General features: G+C 45.7%; 1 protein-coding gene across 2 annotated transcripts in view; it reads right to left on the bottom strand.

Moving 5' to 3' along the window:
• Nucleotides 1-959: 959 nt before the first annotated feature.
• ZIC2 (Zic family member 2) overlaps nucleotides 960-1,125 on the bottom strand; it is a 4,009-nt gene continuing 3,843 nt past the window's right edge. The window contains exon 4 of one of the 2 annotated variants that reach the window (XM_035002933.1): nucleotides 960-1,117. In XM_035002933.1, coding sequence (XP_034858824.1) covers nucleotides 960-1,117 — 158 coding nt within the window. Of the gene's footprint in view, nucleotides 1,123-1,125 lie in introns of both variants that reach the window. The other variant, XM_035002931.1, reaches the window with a different exon arrangement.

Below are 1,125 nucleotides of genomic sequence, written 5' to 3' on the forward strand. Positions count from 1 at the left end.
TAGTTAAGAAACATTCTTTATAAATATTGTTTCCTCTGTAGCAAGTTAATACCATAATTTAATTACAAATGGATAAATATGGTAACGGGTATTTACAGAAGGAAGGGTGTTATTACGGAAAAGCTAACGGCACGACGTTTATTTTCCCCCACAATCTTTCATACAGGAACTAACAAATTGAACTTGCAAAAGCACTAAAACATCACATGTAAACCCAGCTAACAGAAAAATACATTCACAAGCGTTGGTGGTGGTGGTGTGTGTGTGTGCGCTGTGGATCAATGTGTTGAAGAAACAGAAGGGAGACTTTGGCACGGCTCGGTTTTTTTCCAGTCTATAGTTGCATGAAGTTTACAATCAAGTTGCCTCATAAAGGAACACAATATTCAATACCACAATACAAAAGAAACCATTTTCTTCCACATTACTTAAAAAGAAACCGGGTAAAGTAAAAAGAGAAAAAGAAAAAGCCCATCACTTGGGGAAGGGAAGGGAAGAAAGGCAGGAAGGAACGCAATCCGGAGAGTTACAAATGGACAAACTTCTATACACCGAGAAGCCATTAAAACCACCTTGGAGAAGGAAGGAGTTCGCTATGTACAGTTTGTCAGAAGACTGGGAACTGGGAGAGAAGGAAAGAGGGCATGGGGGGGGGGTGATTAAGGATGGGGGTTTGGTTCAATATTTTTATGGGTTTTTTATTTTTTTAATTTTTTATTTCTTATTTTATGTTTTCAGTTTCTGAGACTCCGGGAGGGATATTTTTGCTTTTCATGCCTAGATTATTATTTTTTTTTAAAAAAAAACTTTTAAAAATCCTTCTGCTGGTAAAATCATTTTCATCATCATAAAAATCAGATTCATAATTTTAACAACACATCACAGGGTGCCCTTGGCGCTGGCCACCGGGAGGGCTGCGCCAGGGTGGGGACTGGGAGAGGGAGAGAGGCCCCGGCCTCTCACACGTACCATTCATTGAAGTTGGAGGAGAGGCCGCTGTGGCCCCCGGCTGCCCCGCTGCCCCCGCCAGAGCTGCCGCCGCCCCCGCCGCCCGCCCCGCCGCCGCCCCCGCCGCTGCCTCCGCCGGAGCCGCCGCCCGCGCCGCCGCCGCCCGCGCCTCCGGGC

The sequence above is a fragment of the Mirounga leonina genome, unplaced genomic scaffold (genome assembly GCF_011800145.1).
Source record: "Mirounga leonina isolate KUSES-001 unplaced genomic scaffold, KU_Mleo_1.0 Mir_127, whole genome shotgun sequence".
Taxonomy (NCBI): Eukaryota; Metazoa; Chordata; class Mammalia; order Carnivora; family Phocidae; genus Mirounga; species Mirounga leonina.